The sequence below is a fragment of the Equus caballus genome, chromosome X, assembly GCF_041296265.1.
Source record: "Equus caballus isolate H_3958 breed thoroughbred chromosome X, TB-T2T, whole genome shotgun sequence".
Classification (NCBI taxonomy): Eukaryota; Metazoa; Chordata; class Mammalia; order Perissodactyla; family Equidae; genus Equus; species Equus caballus.
In genome coordinates, this window is record NC_091715.1 from 116457761 (window position 1) to 116476487 (window position 18727).

The 18727-nt window shown below is 45.9% G+C and overlaps 1 protein-coding gene across 1 annotated transcript; it reads right to left on the minus strand.

Moving 5' to 3' along the window:
* Positions 1–9362: 9362 nt before the first annotated feature.
* On the minus strand, positions 9363–16816 carry LOC138921928 (rhox homeobox family member 1-like). The gene is made up of 4 exons (XM_070257916.1): positions 15310–16816; positions 14772–15144; positions 13396–13441; positions 9363–9875 (listed from the first exon to the last, which is right to left on the minus strand). The coding sequence occupies exons 1-4, from the start codon at positions 15425–15427 to the stop codon at positions 9639–9641; spliced, it is 774 nt and encodes a 257-aa protein (XP_070114017.1). The 5' UTR covers positions 15428–16816; the 3' UTR covers positions 9363–9638.
* Between the last annotated feature and the right edge of the window lie 1911 nt (positions 16817–18727).

Here is an 18727-nt window from a genome sequence, read left to right on the forward strand (position 1 = left end):
AAGAAAAATCCCAAATAAGCAATCTCAAACTACACCTAATTGAATTAGAAAAAGAATAACAAACAAAGCCAAAAGTCAGTAGGAGAGAAATAATAAAAATCAGAGCAGAAATCAATGCTATTGAAACAAAAAAAGCGCTAGAAAGGATCAATGAAACAAAGAGCTGGAGGCATCACAATCTCTGGCTTCAAAATGTACTACAAAGCCATAGTGATCAAATCAGCATGGTACTGGCACAAAAACAGACACATAGATCAATGGAACAGAACTGAAAGCCCAGAAATGGAACCGCACGTATACGGACAATCTTCAGCAATGGTGCCAAGAATATACAATGGAGCAAAGACAGTCTCTTCAATAAATGGTGTTGGGAAAACTGGACAGCCACATGCAAAAGAATGATAATCGACCATTCTTTCATGTCATTCACAAAAATAAACTCAAAATGGATCAAAGACTTAAAGGTAAGACCTGAAACCACAAGACTTCTAGAAGAAAATATAGGCAGTACACTCTTTGACATCAGTCTTAAAAGGATCTTTTCAGACACCATGTCTTCTCAGACAAGGGAAACGATGGAAAGAATAAAGAAATGGGACTTCATCAGACTAAAGAGCTTCCACAAGGGAAAACAAGATTGAAACAAAAAAACAAGCCACCAATGGGGAAAAAATATTTGCAAATCATATCTCTGACAAAAGGTTAATCTCCATAATATATAAAGAACTCACACAAGTCAACAACAAAAAATCAAACAACCCGATCAAAAATTGGGCAGGGGACATGAACAGATATTTCTCCAAAGATGATATATAGATGGCCAAGAGGCACATGAAAAGATGCTCATCATCACTGATCCTCAGGGAAATGCAAATCAAAACTCCACTAAGATATCACCTTACACCCGTTAGAATGGCTAAAATAAACAAAACGAAAAATAACAAATGTTGGAGAGGTTGTGGAGAAAAAGGAACCCTCATACACTGCTGGTGGGAATGCAAACTGGTGCAGCCACTATGGAAAACAGTATGGAGATTCCTCAAAAACCTAAAAATAGAACTACCATACAACCCAGCTATCCCACTACTGGGTATTTATCCAAAGAACTTGAAACCAACAATCCAAAGTAACATATGAACCCCTATGATCATTGCAGCCCTATTCACAATAGCCAAGACATGGAAACAATCCAAGTGCCCATTGACCGATGATTGGATAAAGAAGATGTGGTATATATATATATATACAATGGAATACTACTCAGTTATAAAAAGGGGAAAATTTAATCCCATTTGCAACAACATGGATGGACCTAGAGGGACCTATGCTAAGCAAAATAAGCCAGACTGAGAAAAACACACACCAGGTGATTTCACTGCTATGTGGAATATAAACAAGCACATGGACGAAGGAAAAAGCTCAGTTGTTACTGGGGGGAAGGGGGTGGGAGGTGGGCACAGGGGGTGAAGGGGAGCACTTGTGTGGTGAAAGACAAGAAATAATGTACAACTGAAATTTCACAATGATGTGAACTATTATGAACTCAAGAGAAAAAAGAATTAAAGATAGAGAATCCTAAAAGCTGCAAGAGAAAGGCAACAAGTTGCATACAAAGAAAACCCTATAAGGCTGTCAGCTGACTTCACAGCAGAAACTTTACAGGCTAGAAGGGAGTGGCACGATATATTTAAAGTGCTGAAAGGAAAAAATCTACAGCCAAGCATACTCTACCCAGCAAGTTTATCATTCAGAATGGAAGGAGAGAGAGAGTGTTCCAGACAAGGAAAAACTGAAGGAGTTTATCACCAAGAAACTAACCTTACGAGATATGCTAAAGGGACTAATTTAACTGGAAAAGGAAAGACCACAGGGGCTGGAATGGTGGTGTAGTGGACAAGTTCATGCACCCTGCTTCAGCGGTCCAGGGTTCACAGTTCTGGATCCTGAGCACAGACCAAGCACTGCTCCTTAGGCCACGCTGTGGTGGCATCCCACATAAAATAGAGGAGGACTAGCATAGATGTTAGCTCAGCAACAATTTTCTTGAAGCAAAAAGAGGAAGATTGGCAACAGATGTTAGCTCGGGGCCAATCTTCCTCACCAAAAATAAGTAAATAAATAAAGATCACATATTGGGATAAGAAAATTATCAAAAAGAAAAAGCACAATACAATGACTTTTAAATTCTTCCAATCCAAGAGCTAGAATATTTTTCCATTAGTTTGTGTCCTCTTCAATTTCTTTCAACAATGTTTTATAGTTTTCAATGTACAGGCCTTTCACCTGTTTGGCAAAATTTATTCCAAGGTGTCTTATTCTTTTTGGTGCAATTGTAAATGGGATTGTATTCTTAATTTCTCTTTCTGCTATTTCATTGTTATTGTATAGAAACGCAACTGATTTTTGTAAATTGATTTTGTATCCTGGAACTTTACTATATTCATTTATTATTTCTCAAAGTCTTTTGGTGGATTCTTTTGGGTTTTCTATATATAAAATGATGTCATCTGCAAATAGTGACAGTTTCAATGCAATCCCTATCAAAGTTCCAATGACATTTTTCAAAGAAATAGAACAAAGAATGTAAAAGTTATATGGAACAATAAAGATCCTGAATAGTGAAGGGAATCCTGGGAAAAAAGAACAAAGCTGGAGGTATCACAATCCCTGATTTCAAAATTTACTACAAAACTATAGTAATCAAAACAGCATTCTACTGGCACAAAAACAGACACAGAGAGGAGTGACATCAGCATCATGGTGGAGTGAGCCCTCCCCTCAGACCCTCCCGCTATGATACAATGAAAAGTACATTCATATACCAACAGAGCACATTCACACAACCCAAAAGACACCTGAGAGACCCTTGCAGCCATACATCTGAAGGTGGAGGTGCTGGACCTCCCAGAATTAAAGATAAAGAGAGAATCCTAAAAGCTGCAAGAAAAAGGCAACAAGTTACATACAAAGGAAAGCCCATAAGGCTATCAGCTGACTTCAAAGCAGAAATCTTACAGGCTAGAAGCAAGTGGCATGGTGTAGTTAAAGTGCTGAAAGGAACAAACCTACAGCCAAGAATATTCTACCCAGCAAGTTTATCATTCAGAATGGAAGGAGAGAGAGTTTTTCAGACAAGCAAAAACTAAAGGACCTTATCACCAAGAAACTAGCCTTACAAGAAACGCTAAAGGGACTAATTTAACTTGAAAAGAAAGACCACAAGGGCTGGGACATTGGCCATAGTGGATAAGTTCACACACTCCGCTTTGGCAGCCCTGGGTTTGCAGGTTTGGATCCCAGGCATGGACCTAGCACTGTTCCTTAGACCACGTTGCGGTGGCATCCCACATAAAATAGAGGAGGATTGGCACAGATGTTAGCTCAGCAACAATCTTCCTTCAAGCAAGAAGAGGAAGATTGGCAATGGATGTTAGCTCCGGGCCAATCTTCCTCACTAAAAAAAGAAAAATCACAAATAGGGATAAGAAATTAACTAACAAAGCAATAAAATCACTGGTAAAGGCAAGTAGAGAGTAAAAGTAGCAGATCAACCGTGTATGAAGCTAAGATGAGGGTCAAAAGACAAAAGTACTAAAATCATCTACTTCCATGATAAGAGGCTAATGGATACATATGCACAAAAAAGAGGTAAGATATGATATCAAAAACATAAAATGTGGGAGAAGGGGACTAAAAGAGTAGAGCTTGTAGAAAGAGGCCCAACTTAAGAGACCATCAACTTAATATAGATTTCTATATACACAGGTTATTATATACGAACCTCATGGTAATCACAAAGCAGAAACCTATGATAAATACAGAAATAATTAAGAGAAAGGAACCCAAACATAATAGTAAAGAAAGCCATCAAACCACAAGGGAAAACCAAGAGAAGAAGAAAGGAACAGAGAACTACTTAAACATACAGAAAAAAGTAACAAAATGGCAATAAGTACATTCTTATCAACAGCTACTTTAAATGTCAGTGGACTAAATGCTCCAATCAAAAGGCATAGGCTGGCCAACTGGGTGAAAAAAAGACCCATATATATGCTGCATACAAGAAACCCATTTCAGACCTAAAGCCACTCACAAACTGAAAGTGAAGGGTTGGAAAAAGATACTCCATGCAAATGAGAAAGAAAAGAACGCTGGAGTAGCAATACTTATATCAGACAAAATAGACTTTAAAACAAAAACTGTAACAAGAGACAAAGAAGGGCACTACATAAAGATAAAGGGAACAATCCAACAAGAGGATATAACACTTGTAAATATTTATCCACGCAACATAGGAGCACCTAAATATATAAAGCACTTATTAACAAACATAAAAGGAGAAATAAACAGTAACACAATAATAGTAGGGAACTTTAACACTCCACTTACACCAATGGACAGAGCATCCAAACAGCAGATCAATAAGGAAACACTGCCCTTAAATGATACCTTAGACCAGATGGACTTAGTAGATATATACAGAAGAACGCGCCCAAAAACCCACAAATGCGCATTCTTTTCAAATGCAAATGGAATATTCTCCAGGATAGATCACATATTAGGCCACAAAACAAGTCTCAATAAATTGAAGAAGATTAAAATAATACCAAGCATCTTTTCTGACCACAACAGTATAAAACTAGAAATCAACTACAGGAAGAAAGTCGGAAATGCAATAAATATGCGGAGATTAAACAAAACGCTACTGAACAATGACTGGGTCAATGAAGAAATCAAAGGAGAAATAAAAAATATCTGGAGACAAATGAAAATATGACATGCCAAAATTTATGGGATACAGCAAAAACGATTCTAAGAGGGAAATTTATAGCAGTACAGGCCTACCTCAACAAACGAGAAAAACCTCAAACAATCTAACAGTGCACCTAAAGGAACTGGAAAAAGAAGAATAAATAAAGCCCAAAATCAGTAGTACAGAGGAAATGATAAAATCAGAGCAGAAATAAATGAAATAGAGACTAAAAAAATCAATAGAAAAAAATCAATGAAATGAAGAGCTGGTTCTTTGAAAAGATAAACAAAACTGACAAACCTTTAGCTACACTCACCAAGAAAAAAAGAGAGAAGGCTCAAATAAATAAAACCAGAAGTGAAAGAGGAGAAATTACAATGGACACCTCAGAAAAACAAAAGATTATAAGAGAATACTATGAAAAGCTATATGCCAACAAATTAGATAATCTAGAAGAAATGCATAAATTCTTAGAATCACACAACCTCCCAAAAGTGAATCAAGAAGAAACAGAGAATCTGAATAGAACAATCACCAGTAAGGAGAGCAAAACAGTAATCAAAAACCTCCCCAAAATGAAAAGTCCAGGACCAAACGGCTTCCCTGGTGAATTCCTCTGAGCATTCAAAGAAGACTTAATACCTATCCTTCTCAAACTCTTCCGAAAACTTCAAGAGGAGGGGAAGCTTCCTAACTCGTTCTCATTACCCTGATACCAAAACCAGACAAGGAAAACACAAAAGAATAAAATTACAGGCCACTGTGGAACCTGATGCAAAAATCGTCAACAAAATACTAGCAAATCGAATATAACAATACATGAAAAATATCATACACCATGCACAAGTGGGATTCATTCCAGGGATGCAGGAATAGTTCAACATCTGCAAATCAATCAATGTGATACACCACATTAACAAAATGAAGAATAAAAGTCGCATGATCATCTCAGTGGATGCAGAGAAAGCATTTGACAAGATCTAACATCTGTTTTTGATAACAACTCTGAATAAAATGAGTATAGGAGGAAAGTATCTCAACGAAGGTTGAGACGACAAAGGCCCTTATGGACTGGGCCCTTTATGACAAACTCTCCTGAGAGCTTGGCACAGCCGGACAGAGAGATAGCTCGGAACCCCAGGCTATTTGACTGGCCACCAATGTGCACTCTGGTAAATGCCCCTTCCATATGGTGGAGACCAAGGAGAATATTCTCACTGGTCAAGAGGCAACTGCTTACTTCTTAGTTTTCACTAGAAATTAAAGTTTCTAAGGGTTAATAATTCTAATTAATATATGTAATGAAAGCTACTATAAATAATAAAGAAAAACCTCTGTACACAAAGAAAATAAGTTGTATGTTTCTGGTGAAAAAAAAAGGTGTGAGGAATGGAGATGCATTTTTGTTGAGAAAAGAATAATTTTGTCCCAGAATAAAGCTGGTTATTTCTGAATAATAATAATGATAAAAGAACAAGGGATAAACTAAAATGCACATAAAAATGTTATAGAAGGTTTATTAACAAAAAAAGTTGGAAAGGGATTTTATGTGTGGCCAGGGCTGGCTAAGATTGGAATGAATTTAATTGAGTAAATAAGTTTTAATATCAAAAGTAAACTAGTCTAAAATTAAAATTAGATTTTCTGTCCCTGTTAGAAAGAGAGAGGGGCTGGCCGTGTGGCCGAGTGGTTAAGTTCACGCGCCCCGCTGCAGGCGGCCCAGGGTTTCGTTGGTTCGAATCCTGAGCTGGGCGCGGACATGGCACTGCTCATCAAACCATGCTGAGGCGGCGTCCCACATGCCACAACTAGAAGGATCCACAACAAAGAATATACAACTATGTACCGGGGGGCTTTGGGGAGAAAAAGGAAAAAAAGATAAAATCTTAAAAAAACAAATTTCAGCCATGAATCAGGTACAATACAAAACTCACTAATTTATAAATAATTATGTCTCTAGCAGATGGAACAAGTTAAGATTACCTGCTTAAACGTCTTTTGTTTTTTTGTCTTTTTGTTTTTTGTGAGGAAGACTGGCCCCGAGCTAACATCTGTTGTCAATCTTCTTCTTTTGGCTTGAGGAAGATTGTCTCTGAGCTAACATTCTGTGCCAATCTCCCTCTTTTTATGTGGGATCTCGCCACAGCTTGGCTTGACGAGCGGTGCTATGTCTGCACCCAGGATCCAAACCTGAGAACCCCGGGCTGCTGAAGCGGAGCACGCGAACTTAACCACTTTGCCACTGGGCCGGCCCCAAGTTTTTTATCTTTAAATATTTGTGGGGAAGACTTTTAAGATTTATATTTGCCTTAGACAAGGAGGGTGTGAGTTAGATTTGCAGCAAAAGAGCCTCTCTGGTAGCCTGCATTTAAAACAAAACATTTTCCCTCGGTTTTTTTCCTTAAACCTTAGGCTTCATTGATTGAGCTAGCCAGGTTTAGTCTCAGGCAACCGTGGGCTGTTATCTTTTGGGGTGTTTACATTTTAAAGACGTGGTAAAATTTACAACTTTAATGGACAGAGAGAAAAAAAGGCGAGTTTCCCTTTTTTTCAAAGGAGTTTCAGGGTAATTGCCATTTAAAATTTTCCTTCAGTCTTAGGAACTGGGGAAGGTCTAAAGAGTTCTGGGAGAGGTTATAAGCCTTTTGAGGCAAATAGGGAATGTTTTGGGATTGGTGAAAGGGAATGGGTTGAATCTGACCTGCCTGTAGAGATGCACTTTCAGCTTTGCAAGGACTTGTAAGGTAAGGACAGTGGGCTCTCAATTCCTCAGAAACTGGGCTGTAACTTAAATGACATCATAGGTTGATCTGCCGGTCCGGTTACATTATTCCTAGTTTGCTTCTTTCCTCTGGGTACATAGTTTTATTCTAATTGAGCAAAGAAGGCCTATAAGAAATTCCTATCAGGCTCTGAACATCAGGGTTTAGTTTGGCCAATTTTTGACCACACAGCTGCTAAAAAAATCCTTTTAAATATCTTGTTGGGTTTTTAAGTGAGACAAACAGTAAATGTTTCTGCCAGTATTAAACAACTCTACGGACCCAAGAGGCGTCCTCAGAGGTTACTACCTTCCCAAGATCCAGAGTCATTCCCAAAGAGAGCCAAAAGAAAGAACTGACAGCCTGCATGCACGTCCCAGCCCTAACTCTGGGAGCCCACCTGCATCGTGGTCTCCTGCAATGAGACCCAACTGTTCAACTGAACCGATCTATTTTGAAGACTAAAAGTTTAATTCCGTGAAATAATGGAACAATCTACCAACTCGATTTTTAATATGGGAAACTTCCAGGGAAGTTTCAGAGGAGGGAACTGTTGGGGCCCAGGGCAGGCCACCTCACCCCGAAATATCCCACAATAGCATATTGGTTATTTTGAGTTCAAGTTACTTGAGAAGCAACAAGGGCATTCTGACCCTCCTGTCTCTGTTCCCCCCTGAAAGCAGGAAATCCATCTCCCCTGTGAAGGGTGCTCTCCCTGCATCCTGATCCCGGGAGCCTGCAGAGACAAACCTTGCTAATTTACTCCCTCAAGCCTCAACTCTGCTTCAATGCGTCACGAATTACCTACCTCAAATCTGAGTTTCTTTGTCGTGTCATTCCTCACAAATTTATTGTTTCTTTGTGTAAAAGATATATATGCTGCCTGCCACGTGCACTCTCTGAGCACCATTTCTCTATGATCTCCAAAACGTGCTATTAAACTGGGTTTTTCTCCTGTTAATCTGGTCTTGTGTCAATTTTATTGTTAGTCCAGCCATAGAACACAAGGGTCAAAAGGTGATTTTCCCCGACCCTGGCACGTTTCGCTGTAGAATTAGCTGGAACCAGGGTTCTCTCAAGGATGGTGGAGGGGACAAAACACACTTGAAGGCGTGATCTCAGCTCTGAGCTGAGGAGGAAGCTATAATGTGCTCTCTACTTGTGGGGGGTGGAGGAGGGCAAGGGGGCGGGAGAAGAGCCTTGCTCTGGCCTTGAGGGAGTCTCCCCCTGCGTCGCCTTGGAAGAAGCAGGACCCTCCTGCTAGAATGGTTTCTTTCTGTTTTTTTCAAGTTTTCTTTTTTTCGGCTGTACATCATATTGCGAGTTCTGTGTACATTACATCATGTTCACCACCCGAACACTAATTATAGTTTTCTATCCCCGTGTCCCCTCCACAAAAGGGAAGGTGGCGAACAGAACTTGGAGAGCACCAGGTGAAGGCCTGGCTCCCACTTCTCCCTAAAGCCCCGGGAGGAGCCTCTTAGGAAGCTTCCCGTAGAGTCCTCCGTTGTGCCTGAGCTCCTCAGCGAGAATGGGGCTCAGGCCTGCCTTGAAACGCACTGTTCTCTCATCAGGGACTCATGCCACTCCATCTGACACATCTGTATGGTCCCAACGGGGCAGGGTCGGGGGACGATGGGGTGTTGGGGGAGAGGGTGGCAGAGAAGAGGTGGGTCTGTGTGAGCCTGCCACGGGCACTTGGGAAACTTCTGAGATGTGCGTGGCCTGCCGATGGTGACTCAGAGATACTCCTGCATGACAGGAAGCCTCCTTGGCCGTCGGTCTGAACGGCATCTTCTTCGCAATTTCCATCAAACTCACTAACCCCATGTAACACACAAGACAAATTTGCAGAGAATTCACAACTTTATTGAAAATACAAACACGTGCCCTACAAGAGAGGGTCAATGACTGTGTACTTTTATTTAACACATTTAGCAGGCATTTGGTGAACTGCTCTTGATGGTGAGGGATGCAGAATTTGAACTTGGCTCAAAAGAACTTTGAAAAAACTGTCACAGAGACCATTCTTTAGAAAATGTGGGCTACAAAAGGCCCCCTGATGGTAAGGGAGCAGGCCATGCCACACGACAGCAGCCACAGGGAAGGAAAGGTGGAAGAAGCTAGGGCGGAGGCGGCAAGAACACAGGAGGAAAGGGAGACCCGGGCGGCAGAGGCAGCCCCGGCGGCAGCGGCTGCAAAAGCATCCGCATGCAATCCGGAGTCCGAATCAGGATGGTACTTCTGGGTCTGCCCGAGCCAATGACGACGGGGGGGCCCAGGACCACGGGGGGCATGACTCTGAACATCAACGCCCTCTGCCATCTCCTCCACTTGGCCCTCCTATTCTTAAACCAAACCTTCAAACAGAGGGAAAAAGGGATTGGTTTAGTACGTTGAGCGTTTAATGTCATGAAGAAACACAGCAGGCAACTCTCTATGCCCTTAAGATTTTAAACTGCGTCAGGAGAAGCTGTTTCCTTCTTGCGAAAATATCTTAGGAAAGTTGCCACCATGGCCCCCCGCCCCAGCTCGCCGTCGGTGAGCACTGGCCGCGTGCCAGGCTCCGGCTTGGCAGATTGCTGTGTCTCTCCTCCCACCTTTAATGTTATTTTCCCCACTCTCGGACGCAGGTGTGGCTGAGGAATTGCACTGTGTCCCTGCTGTGATTGCTCTGCTTGGTACGTCTGTGTCCTGACAGCTGCCCCTCAGCTGTCCAGCTGCCACTAACCCCGCCTCACTAGGCAAGTGTCACAGTGGCCTTGGGGAAGCACAGTATGGTAGGAAGTGGGTGTCTCTTAAAGTCATCCTGAGGGGAACAGCCTCCATGTTGAAAAGCCCATCTTCAGTGTACAGGAAATAATCAAAGGGGGTGTGTGGGATTTTTAAACCAAAGCTTTCCTTCAGGGATGACTAAAGGGCCATTCATCCTCTGCCACCTCTTGGTAGTTAAAAAGATGGCATTGCGAGCGAGGCTCGGTCAGAGGGGGCCCAGGGAGTTTGTGGCCGGGCTTGCTGGGACACGAGGATAGCTGAAGCCATGGACACTGCTTTAACTTTTTAGACTTTAGGGGAAATGAATGCTTAGACTCACTAAATTCGGGCCGACTTTACTAAAGTCCCAAATTTACCGAGTTGACTAACTCTCTTAAAATCCTTGCCCAGGCAAGAGTTTGGAGGGAAAGAGGCATACCGCTGTCACCGTTGTCAATTCTGCGAGCTCCGACCTGGCCCACCCTCCAAACCTTCCTGGGCTCGGGACCAGGTCAGCCCACTGCTCCAGGACCCTGGGAGGGGGCCGCTGATGCCCGGCATGCCACTCAACCTAGGCCGCGCCGCTCACCCAGGAGGTCCCCTTCTCCTCCCTTATGCTTAAGGCAAGAAGATGGAACCAGCGGTTGGGGAAGAGAGTCGACAACCGTGTGGGTGAGGGGGTCACAAAATATCCAAACAACTAAAAATAAAACTGCCCTTTAGACTACATTGTCCCCTCAGCATCCTAGTCAGCTCAATCACGTCGTGTTGACTATTTTGGGACAGTCCCAGTCTGCATCCTCCTCTCTCTGCCTGTTGCCTTATTTTCACTCTCCCACCGTAGTGTTTGGGTCCTTCTGTGTGAATATGTAGTCTAAAAAGCCACTGTGATAGGGCTCACTTTGAGGGATCCAAGCATACCAGCGGTCAAACCTGCATAAACACAACCAAAATGCAAATCGGGCTCACTGAGGTAAAGGCTGCTACTAGCTGCATATTTAAAATACCGGTTTCCTAGAACGACTCTTACTGTTAATTGCAGACTAAGGGGGAACCTCCCTTAGCATTTTCTTCAGACAAATGCTGTATGATCTCACTTTTATGTGGGATCTAACAACAAAACACCAAACTTGCAGAAAAAGACCAGATTTCTGCTTACCAGAGGCAGGGGCTGGGGGGGTGGGAATTGGACGAAAGTGGTCAAAAGGTACAAACCTCCAGTGAGCAGATAAATGAGTACTGGGGCTGTGATGCACGACGTGACGAGCACTGTTAGTTACCACCGCTCTACCACGGTTACCACTGCTCTACGGTATCTCTGAAAGTTGCTGAGAGTAAATCCTAAGAGTTCTCACCACAAGGAGAAAAACAATTTTTTCTTTTTTGGTTTGTAACTATGTGAGCGATGATGGAGGTTAATCAAACTGACTGTGGGGATCACTTCACAATATGGGGGAGTCAAAGTACCGTGCTGGACGCCTCAAACCTAGACGGTGCTGCTTACCCGTCAGGGCTCAGTGAAACCAGGGGAAAACGTCTTTGGGAAATTCATGCTGTAGAGTTTGGAAACAGGTGAGAACATCCTCTCTCTTTCCTTAGTTGTTTCTTGTGGCTCCTCGTCCCTGCAGAACCCCACTGAGGGAGCACTGCGCAAACCCATGCAGGGAGGAAGTCCACGCACGAAAACTGAAGTTTTTCTTTTCCTCTGAGCTTGCTCTGCCTGCTTGCGAAAGCAGAGGCCTGGTCCTCCCGGCCCCGGCCAGACCCGACTGTGAGCCCAGCCCTCGGCCTCAGGACGCCAGCGCTCAGCGGCCTGCTTTGTTGGGCTGCTTCTCAGACACCCCGTCACTAGGTCTGCGGCCCGTTTCCGTCACTGCCCTCACACACGGTCTCTGCAGCAAAGCTAATAAACCCAGCCTGATTTTTCTTTTCCTCTCTTTCTGTCTTTTCTCCTTCTTCTTTTTTTCACTTCCAAATTATCCTTTGACACAACTTAGACTTTCCTACGATCTCAAAACATCACCTCTTGATCCATTGACCCATAAATTAGTCATCACTGACTGAGCAAAGAAAAAGCATTTCAAATTCCCACAGGTGAGCATCCAGCCTGAACTAAGAGCCATCCCCCGCCTCCCCCCCCCCCCCCACCAAGTTCCACACAACCCACCGCTTCACGACAGCGCCACCGGAAGGAAGGACACACCTCTTAGGTGTTAGACATTCCTCCAGAGAATATTCACCAATGCACTTGGAGTCTCAAAAATTTGAATGTGTGTGACGTCCCCAAGGCATACGTTCGACTCTCTAATTCGCGCCTGGCGCTTGCACCTTGCTTCCACCTTTCTTAGGTCGGTGGAACTTTGAAATTGTTGTACTTTCCTTTGTTTCATCTTTTGGACATAGTTACAAGGTTGCAACACCCCCTCCCGTCCCCGCCACCATGCACAACCTACTATGTTAGCAGTGTTTGCAGGCTCACATATCAAAGAATTGCAGAAGATTAAAATTTAGGGCCGCCATTCTCTACACCACTCTGCCAAACACTTCAAAACAACGGCAGGAGGACCAGGCGCTTGGACTCATGCTATACCCTCCCCACCGGTCTCGGCCGAACCAAACACACATCAGCTGCTCCTCTGCTGTGTTCTATGTGTGAATTACGCCCCCTCTTCAATGCCTAGATACTTATAAATTCACTCCTTACATAAAGAGCTTATGCTTGGTTTTAAGTAATTTAGTATAATGGAACTTCTTGGTGCATTCATCTGAGCAATTTCCACTTCAGACTTAACCCCAATGTGACTCCACACACAAGTGTTACCTAAAGGATACCCGTGTCAAAAGGAGTTGAGCTATACATACACATCTACCTTTGTATATAAGGAACAGTGTACTAATGATCATTTTTTTTTCTCCTTTAGGAAATCACGTTCCTTCTGGTGACGGGCAGTTTCCAAAAGCTGCTGTTTACTTACCCCGTTTTCCACCCACCAGGACCCCAAAGTTCAAAACTCATTTCCCAAACACGGAAGAGGCAACAAAAACACACAAACGTGAGACCGTGTAGGACAGAAGCAGGTTTTAGAAGGGCTGCCCTGCCGAGCTGCTTTGTTCAGGTTTACTCACCTGCACCCTGGCTTCAGTCACACCCATGCGTCTAGCAAGCTCCTGTCTGAGGGGGAAAAATCGCAAGTGTTCAGTATTTGGAGCTGTGCGTTAAATTAAATCTAGCGTGATAGTGCATTCTTATTTGAAACTTTTTCTTTCAGGGAAATGTCAGCCATTTGCTTTACGAACCCACTTCTGCAGTAGGAAAACTCACACCACTTCAGGACTGACAGTGAACTGACGTTGACAAAGCACTGAAGGAGAGCCAAGTATCACGGGTGAAGGAGGCACGGTTCCCAAGGACACATGAAGTTCTAGTTCACCGAGTGTTACCGACTTCAAAATGAAAAAGAATATCTGACTGAGCAAATTTCCCTACCAACTTTCAACCATTGCTCTCACTCGTGTTATGCGTTAAATTAGAACCTTAAAATAGCCTGCTATCTATCTATCTATCTATCTGTCTATCTGTCTATTATCTACTATCTGCCTATGAGTGATGAACAGGCTGGAGTCCATTCCTAGACGATGCTTAAGGATGGCACAAACTCTCTGCTGTTCATTCTTCGGTTGCACTTATTTTTTTTTTTTTTTAAGATTTTATTTTTTCCTTTTTCTCCCCAACGCCCCCCGGTACATAGTTGTGTATTCTTCGTTGTGGGTTCTTCTAGTTGTGGCATGTGGGACGCTGCCTCAGCGTGGTCTGATGAGCAGTGCCATGTCCGCGCCCAGGATTCGAACCGACGAAACACTGGGCCGCCTGCAGCGGAGCGCGCGAACCTAACCACTCGGCCACGGGGCCAGCCCCCGGTTGCACTTATTTTTAAACTTTTTTTAATCACCAGCTCCCCACCCCACTCGGCTACACTATTCCCTAGTATCTAAGATGAGGCTTGCTTTACGGACAGTTTTCTCTCAAGAACAGGATTTACGGGGATGCAGAAAAATCGCTAATCAAGATCAATCACTTTCAAACGCAGCGTTTAAAACTATGAAAATCAAGGCAAAAACAATCCGTGAACAACAGATGATCCAAACGTTAAACAAAGGCACGATCCAGTCCGGCGTTTGCTTCCCCCTGCCTCACGCTACTCACTTTTCTCCCTGGCCTGGTCCCGACCGAACGTTTTCTATCTTAAAGGCGGCAGCCAAAGTTTCCTGCCTCGATTTATTGAAATCCTGAATGAAAACATTTACCTTGACTCCCAAGAGGCACAGCCCTCACCCCAACCCTAGAACCCAAGGGCAGGGGCGGGGGCCCTGGCAGCCTGGAGTCCCCCAGGTGGCTCTTCGTGAGGGAGGGGAGGAGAGGGACCTGTGAGAGAGCCGAAGGCCGCCCTGGACCAGCCCCACATGCTGCCTGGAAACGACGCGAAGCAGAGCAATCGGCTTACCGCAACCACAATTCGGGATACGGAGTGTGGCGGAAAACGCCCTCCAGCTCCCGCAGCTGCACCGGGGTGAACGTGGCGCGGCGGCCCGCCTGCCGCCTGGCTCCAGGCTGCGGACATTCGACGGCGGCCTGCGGGGGCTGCTCCTCCGGCCCCTGCTCTCCCGCTTCTCGGCCGCCATCGCCGCCGGCCTCGCGGTTCGCGGGAGCTCCCGCGCCAACGGCGCCGTCGTCCTTTTCTTCTCCTTCTCCTGCTCCGTCTCCTGCCTCTTTCCCTTGTGCGGCTGCTGCTGCTGCTTCCTGCTCAGGTTCGGCCTGTATCCCTTCTTCCTCTTCTCCTCCGTCTGCGCTAAGCGAGATCTCCACACGTTTCGCTTCTGCAAAGGAGGAATCCCAAAGAGAAAGATCAGGGCGTTGGAGCCCAGGCTGTGGGAAGAAGGGGGTGAGGGGCTGCATCGGAGGGGTGTCCTGTCCGCTCGCCTCTCCCAGGGCACGCTCCTTGCTTGGAGTTGGCCGAAGGGCCTGTCCCGACCACCACTCACCATGCCCTTCTTCCCGGTCCTCGTCGTCTCCCTCGTCGCTGCACTGCTGTGGAGGCTCCAGGTCCCGAGTGCTGTCCAAGAGGCCGTGTGCTTCTGGGGATTCTGCTCTGGGATCCATGGCTCAAGGCTGGAGTGGCGGCCCGCGACCCGGCTCCTTCAAGGCTCTTCGGGCGTCTAGTCAGGTCAGAGCGTCTAGGCAGGTTAGAGCAGCTAGTCGGACTAGAGCGTGTCTGAGTAGGCGCCGTGTGTGGGCTCACCGCCAGTTGCTGGCGATTGGGCGGGCTGAGGTGCCCATACGGCAGGGGCGTGGCCATCAAATGGGAGGGTGTGCCTGCAAGGAGGGCGCATGCGCCAGGACAGAACTTGGGACTCCGGGTTGCCCTTTGCCCGACTACGCCCGACCTCCTGGGTTGTCTTTCCAGAGGAAGACGGGGTTGCGTTGGATCGTTCCAGCCGATTTGTGCAGGGGAAGCGAGAGAACCCACGCTAGCTCCGTAGACGTTGGAGAGATGTTTGGAGAATCTCTCTTGGCCCAGCCCTCCATATCCAGCATCCAGTCGTAGGCAGGGAATAGTAAACTAGTATGATTGGCCAGGAGGTTGCCTGCTCTGAGTTTTTGCAATGAGGCTGAAGTCAGAGTTCGCCATACTCCCCGGGACTCCAGGAACAGGAGCTTGGCCTTGGGTCTGGTCCGACAGGGGGAAATTCCCCCTTCTACCCCTCTTGACTAAGAATAAAATTGACACGAGACCAGATTAACAGGAGAAAAGCCAATTTGATAGGTCCACATTGGAGATCATACGAACGACGCTCTCCAAGATGGGCAAAGCAGGCTGCTTGTTACATCTTTTGACACAGAGAAACAATCTGTGCGAAAATGTCAGGACCGAGAAGCTTAGGTTTGGGGTGTGTAATTAGAGAGGAATTTAAGCAGAGTTTAGGCTTGAGGTAGCAAATTAGTCGAAGTAACGGATTTTGTGTCTGCCGGCTTCCTGGCCCCGAATTCCCTAGCTCTGGCGATCAGGCTGTCTCCGTCGCCTGGTGGCGGGAGGGTACCTTCCACATGGGACATTTATTTCCTGCTTTCCGCGGAAACAGAAAGAGGAGGGGGAAATCCCCTTTTTGCATTGGCCGCTTCTCGAAGCTTCTTACCTTTAATTCAAAATCATCCATAGGCCCTTGTGGGATACTTTGGGGTGCCCTGCGCGGGGCCCCCACGCTAACCTGAGTTGCTTATTCTCCCCTAGTCTTAGTTTTCTTATCTGCCAAATGGAGACAACAGTAGAAGCTAACACACGCGGTTGCGAGAAGATTAATAGAGACGATTTAAAAAAACTTTATGAATGACCGTACCCTGTTGCCTCCCATTTCCTACTTCCATCTTTTTCCTGGTTATTTTTCATGAGGGCCCGTGAGAGGAGATCGAGATGCTTATCATCTGAGTGTGGGCACCGAGGAGAGGAGAGGATGTCTTCTTGTGAAAATGGCGTCCCTACCGTGTCTTTTTGGAGATGTACATGCTTCACGCAAGAAGCCCATGTCGGCTGCTGCGTATGCAGGGCAGCCGGGTGGGGAGGGCTGAGAAGGCCCAGCTGGCCATGGCGCCGTCGGTTCTCACCATCTGGGGAGGCGGATTGGCCCACCCAGGAGCAGGAGGCCCCACAGCTTGGAGGCAGGCAGCCCAGCCCCACCACTTACTTGCTCTGTGACCCCGGGGGAGTTAGCTGACCTCTCTGTGCCTCAGGTGCCGCATGTGTAAAATGGGGATCGTGACCGTACCTCCTCTGTGGTGTTGTGAAATTTGCATGAAGTAATACAAGGAAGGCCCATGGTGAAGGCTCAGACATCTTGAGCTGATGCCGGAGTTAAGGGGTCAAGACCGAGTGGGGTCAGTCCGCACGTGAGCCCACACTGTGACTGAAGGTGCCAGACATGGAGCGTAGCCCCTGCTCCCGAGTGGATATGAGAGTCTGTGGAGCGGCACATCGCTGTGCTTGCTCATGCTGGCGACATCATGTGGGAGCTCACCGCGCACCAGGGCCTGGCTAATCGGTGTGTTCCAGCCCTCCCCTGAGGAGGGGACCATCACCGTCTTTAGTTCCTGACCGAGGAAATGGAGGCTCAGAGACGTTCACTGACTCCCCCAAGGTTACACAGCTCGGCGGAAGTGCGCCAGGATTCAAACCTTGCAAGACACTTTGTTCTCAGCACCCCGTGCTAGAAGCAGGTTTGGCTTTTGTGGGGAAGAGGGTGTCCTTTGCACCTCACAGGATGGGTCAGGCATTGGCAGATGCTGAGCTGTGCAGGGAATCCTGGTTACAAGAAGTGGCGTGAGCTGCCCGAGGAGGAACCAAGTGCAAGCTTGTCTCAGGGAACCCCCACACGGCCAGAGTGGCCAGCAGAGTGAGTGCATGTAACACGTGACTTTGAGGGGGAGCTGGAGGGAGAGCCTGAAGACAACACTGGTGTGGGTGAGAACTAGTTTGAAAGGTGGGTTGGGGCCAAAGTTATGGGAGGAGTTCGAATGCCTGGATTTGGGCGTGGGTCACTGTAAGTGTTTTGGTCAGCGGCAGTGACTTGGTGAGAGCAGTGTCTTAGGATGCGGGGTAGAGGGGGAGAGTCTAGGGTGCTACCTGGCTCCATTCATTGCAGTGACTGGGGTGGGGCACATTGTCTGGACGTGGGGCTCCTGATTTGGAGGCCATGGTTGGCCACCAGGGAGATCGTGAGTCTCTCGGAACTCGAATGTAAAATCTGTCCGTACTGTGACTTTAAGCGTGTGCGCGCCTTCCCTCAGATTCTCAAGGGGGTGCGTGATGGCACTGACCATCCCCCTGCCAAAATACCGAAGCCCAGGGGTTTGAGTAAAGAAGCCAGGTTGGGAGTTGGAACACCTGAAGTGGGATTCAGCGCACAGCATTGCTCTTCTTGTTTCCTCCTCATAGCGAGAACTTCGGCCCCATGTTCTTGTCACGTGACACTGAGCAAGCCTCATCGTCTCTCTGAGCTTCAGTGTCCCAACGATAAAATAGGGTGACTGTTATTACTACTACTAATGGCTAAAGATAACCGTCTCACGGAATACTTTTTCTTTCTCTGTTTTTCTGTCTCTCTCTGCCTGGCTCATTTCACTCAGCATAACGTCCTCGAGATTCGCCCATGTTGTTGCAAATGGCAGCATTTTCTCTTTTCTCACGGCTGAATAATATCCCATTGTAAATATCCATACGTGCATATACATATGTATGTATACCCCACATCTTCTTTATCCATTCATCCATCAATGGACACGTGGGTTGTTTCCATGTCTTGCTATTCCCGGAATTCTTGTGAAGCTAGAATGAAGTATGGAAAGCTACATTGCTAATTTTACCAGTAAAAATATAGGGGGTGATTTTTATTATTGTCAATTGTGTTA